General features: G+C 34.1%; 2 protein-coding genes across 2 annotated transcripts in view; one reads left to right on the top strand and one right to left on the bottom strand.

Moving 5' to 3' along the window:
- LOC140327980 (uncharacterized) overlaps nucleotides 1-4,801 on the top strand; it is a 648,380-nt gene that overhangs the window by 634,086 nt on the left and 9,493 nt on the right. The gene's annotated exons all lie outside the window — the stretch shown is intronic.
- The window catches only part of LOC140327983 (uncharacterized), a 5,056-nt gene continuing 776 nt past the window's right edge, over nucleotides 522-4,801 (bottom strand). The window contains exon 2 of the mRNA XM_072407246.1: nucleotides 522-2,447. Within this exon, the coding sequence (XP_072263347.1) occupies nucleotides 1,426-2,367 (942 nt within the window). The 5' untranslated portion in view covers nucleotides 2,368-2,447 and the 3' untranslated portion in view covers nucleotides 522-1,425. The remainder of the gene's footprint in view (nucleotides 2,448-4,801) is intronic.

The raw sequence follows: 4,801 nt of genomic DNA on the forward strand, positions 1-4,801 counted from the left end.
TACATAGAATAGAAAAATTGGATAAACTAATGGGGCAGACATGACAAAGTTGTAACAAATGATTGGGAGAAGGTAGAACACACCCTTTTTTACCACCGGGCTACAGCTTTCTACCACCCGGCTGAAAAAAAATTCTGGGGAGAACACAGATTAAAAATATTTATTTAATGCCTGCATAAAAATAGGATACTTTAAACGTTTTACAATGAAAAGGATTCAGTTAATAAGACTTTGGTGTAGATCTACTGGGCTTAGTGAATATGGCAACAATACACATGGGAAAAAATGCTCAATCATGAGCAAGGAAATATAAAAAACATGATTTTTGCTTCTGTATGATTGGATGGCTGTGGTCAGCAAAGTTTCACCTCATATATTGAGCAATGTGAACAGTCTTAACCCCTGATACTGCCTCATATTTGATTATTAAAAGAAATATTTTACATGGCCTGCTAATTGTGTAAATTCTCTTGTTGTTGAGTAACAAAAAAAATATAAATTGAGAGGCATTTGACACTTCATAACATTTACGTTTATTTTATTTTTTTTTATTAGAAGATGCAAGAATTCAGTTGAAAAATCGAACAAAGTACAATAAAAGATGCATGCAATAAACAAAGAAAGTATGGTGATATCAGTCAGTTCTGTGAAAGGAGCATTGTATTGTGTACATTATCAATTCTCACTTATTACACTTACATGAACTGGATAATTATTAGCAAGCAATTTCAGAACATATAAAGAAGTCTGATGAAATATTTTTTTATGATACTCTGCTAGATCTGTAGATGCAAAGTATCTATGAAAGACTCCCAAATCCCAAAGAACTTGCCTACTCTCTTTTCTTTTTCCCAGGAAGATTTAATCCAAGTCATCCTAAAACATGCATAAGTTTTTCTTTAAAAAGTCCCAATGTGGGTGGTTCTAAAATCCAGCCATGTATGCATTAGTGTTTTTGCCCACTAACATTTACAATATTTAAATGGCTTTCTTTCTATGTAAAACTCTCTTGTGTTGAGCTAAAATAGAAATTTGTGAGAAGCACAAGTCAGATTCTGAATGTTTAAATTGTTTCCTGTGTGAATTATCTGTTGTTTAATAAGTCTAGAACATTCTGAGAGGCACTTGTCACAATTTAAACACATAAATTGTTTTTTCTTATGGCGAGTCTTCTGGTGGGCAGTAAGATATAAGTAAGTAAGCATTTTCTTTATTTTATTTTTTTTTAAAAAGCACACATTGTCACATTTAAATGTTTTATTTTTCTTTGTGAGTGTTTTGATGTTTAGGAAGGTTAGATCTATCTGAGAAACAATTGTAACATTCCAAACATTGAAATGATTTCTCTCCTGTGTGAATCCTCTGGTGTTTTGTAAGAGAGCTTTCTGTGAAGCCCTTATCACATTCTGAACATTAAAATGGTTTCTATCTTGTGTGAATTCTTTGGTGTATAGCAAGATGATGGGCTTGTGAAAAGTGCTTGTGACATTCTGAACATTGAAAGGGTTTCTCTCCTGTGTGGACCCTTTGGTGTCTAGTAAAATTAGATTTGTCTGAGAAACACTTGTAACATTTCATACATTGAAATGGTTTCTCTCCTGTGTGGATCCTTTGGTGTTCAGTAAGATAACAACTTTTTGAGAAGCACTTGTCACATTCTGAACATCTGAATGGTTTCTCACCTGTGTGAGTCTTCTGGTGAGTAATAAGAGTAGCACTCTGTGTGAAACATTTGCCACATTCTGCGCACTTAAATGGTTTCTCTGCTGTGTGAATTCTCTGGTGGTCAGCAAGATATGTATGTCGAGAAAAGCACTTGTCACATTCTGAACATTTAAATGGTTTCGCTCCTGTGTGAGTCTTCTGGTGTATATTAAGATTAGAACTGTTTGAGAAGCACCTGTCACATTCTGAACATTTAAATGGTTTCTCTCCTGTGTGAATCCTCCGGTGTTTAGTGAGATTAGAACTTGATGAGAAACACTTGTTACATTCTGAACATTGAAATGGTTTCTCTTCTGTGTGAACCCTCTGGTGAGTAGTAAGATCAGCATGTCGTGAAAAGCACATGTCACATTCAGAACATTTAAACGGTTTCTCCCCTGTGTGAGTCTTTAGGTGTTGAGAAAGAATATATTTTACTGAGAAGCATTTGTCACATTCTGAACATTCAAATAGTTTCTCCCCTGTGTGAATTTTCATGTGTCGAGCAAAAGTAGAAACGTGAGAAAAGCACTTGCCACATTCTGAACATTGAAATGGTTTCTCTCCGGTGTGAATCCTTTGGTGAGCAATGAGTTTTGACTTAGAGATAAAACTTTTCTGGCACTCAGAGCACTGATTCAGCTTCTCTCCAACTTGACTCATTGTATGTTTATGAAGATTTGCTTAGCAATTAAATATTTCCACAGTGGATATGGAATGATCAGTTCATCATATTTCTTCATCTATTGAAAAAACAATAATGCATGTTTATTTAACATCTTAATTTTAACAAAAGAAATCAGATATTTTTGAGCCATTTGAAAGTATAAATAATAAAAAATATTTTTTGACCAACAGCATCCTGCTGAGTGATTGGAAATTACAAATGTTGCTGTGAACCTACTTAAAGTCTGCTTGGTAATTTCTGTTAGGTTTGAGTTCAATGCTTTTTGCTTGTTTAATGCTTTTGTCCTCCTATACTCCTATAAATCATGAGTCATTTGTAGTGCTGTGATAGCTGAAATACCCAGGTACTTTAACTAACATTATTTTTCCACCTGAATTCCAGTTTAATGTTTCATGTTTAAAATATATCTAAATTGAAAAGAAAAAAAAGTTCCATTAGTTGTAGACATGACAGCTGTATTTTTGTCAGTCATTACACCATTTATTCTTTACATGTATTCCAGTAAATACCTTTCTACCTGTCCTAAGGTCATAATTCTCACTAAATGTATTACACAGAAGATGTATCATTTTTATCATAGGCAACCAGTAAAAAAGTAAAAATGTAATACATTTGTAACCAAAAAAAATCCCTTGTGTAATTGCACATAATTACAACCAAATGTGTTATATGTTAAAGTATAAATACCTGGAATAATGGAGCATACAGATGCAAAACCTTGTTCTCCTGATCTGTCTGTGATTCTAGTAACTGACTGAGCTGTGTTTTATCTTAAATACAATTACCAACCATCCTCCAACATAAGGAGGTTTTAGAATTGTTAATAGGTGTAATCTACCTAACAAAAGGGTGTGTTTCCAAAACATTACTGGGCATTACTGTGACCATTCTTTGTCTCCACCTAGCATACAAAATCATTAGCATTTTAATACTGGGTGGGAATGTAACATGCAAACTAAAAATAGCATGACAGCCCTTTAAATTTAGCAATAGCAAGAACCCTTGCAATATTTGGGCTTTTCGAAGGTCAACAGGTTCAGAAAAAAAAAACATTTTCCATAGAATATTATTCAACCATTTCATAAGGCAAAAAGGACAACAAAACTGTTTATAACATAATTATAACCATCTCCGTTATATTATATCACAGTAAACACCATCTCAATGCGTTTCCAAATACTTCATCAGGAGGTGCTCTGACAACAGGGAGAAGTCACTACAATATTACCAATAAAAACATTAATTGATTAAAACAACAAAAACATTTTTTTACTCAAACTTAATAACATATCATTATATATTCCAAATACTTTACATATAAATACACCAATTCAGCCAAAAGTAACTATCCATAAGTAAAAACAAAACTATACACACACACACATATATATATATATATATATATATATATATATAATATATATATACACATATATACATACACACACACACACAGTCAAACAAGTCATACATTTTTTAATCTCTTACAATATGCCCTTTTCATGATCTGGGCTGATGTGATAAGTAGAATCAAAACTTCCTGAAAACAATCAGTTTCCCCGTTCAACAACTCATGCACTTTACAAATTCACCTAAATTAAACCAACAGAATCCCAAGAAAATAAATGTTCAACTGCTCCAGATACTAGTACGATCAGTCACCCCATAATTATTCATTATGATTTATAGATGTGTCCCTTATTATATATATTTATATAAAATCAATACCTGTTGGTCAAGAAATCCCAGCATGGAATCAGGTCCAGAGCCTAACAATCAGTAACAAGAGCGCCGAGCCAATGATCTTTTAAATTGCATGAATGCCACACACAGGAAGAAGCATGTACCCAGGCAGAGATGCATACAGTTGAGCCAGCAGCAGGACAAGAGAGAGGGCACCAGCCATGGAAAAGCTCTCATTTAAAAAGCCCTCCCTACAACCATGTGACTCCCGGCACCCAATCGATGGACATTGGGGAATGTCACTGCCCACTATGCTTAGAGATGACATTGGATATGTAATTACAAGAAACAGCTGGGAAGACAAAGGAGCTGTTCAGTACCCTTTCTATCTTACCCCAAACTATCTGACTGCAAACTAGCAATATCCTTTTTTTAACTCTGCTAGTCCAATCTCACCTTGTAAACTGATGCAATGTGACCTGTTTAGATTTAAACTATCAGTACTTGTGATGCAATATCCAATTTTATGCCTTTGTATTTTAATAGCTAGCTTTGAATTGTCTTTTTCTGACCAGCAGAGGACCACAAATGTGTGCTTTGTGTCTTATATAGATCTTAGAATGAACACCAATGGCTGCCTCAGATTGCTCATATAAAATTTGCTGCCTTGGAAAAAGTCCCCACAAATATCAGAGGAGACAACTTTGACAATAAACTTCTTCAATG

The sequence above is a fragment of the Pyxicephalus adspersus genome, chromosome 4 (genome assembly GCF_032062135.1).
Source record: "Pyxicephalus adspersus chromosome 4, UCB_Pads_2.0, whole genome shotgun sequence".
In the NCBI taxonomy this organism is placed as follows: domain Eukaryota; kingdom Metazoa; phylum Chordata; class Amphibia; order Anura; family Pyxicephalidae; genus Pyxicephalus; species Pyxicephalus adspersus.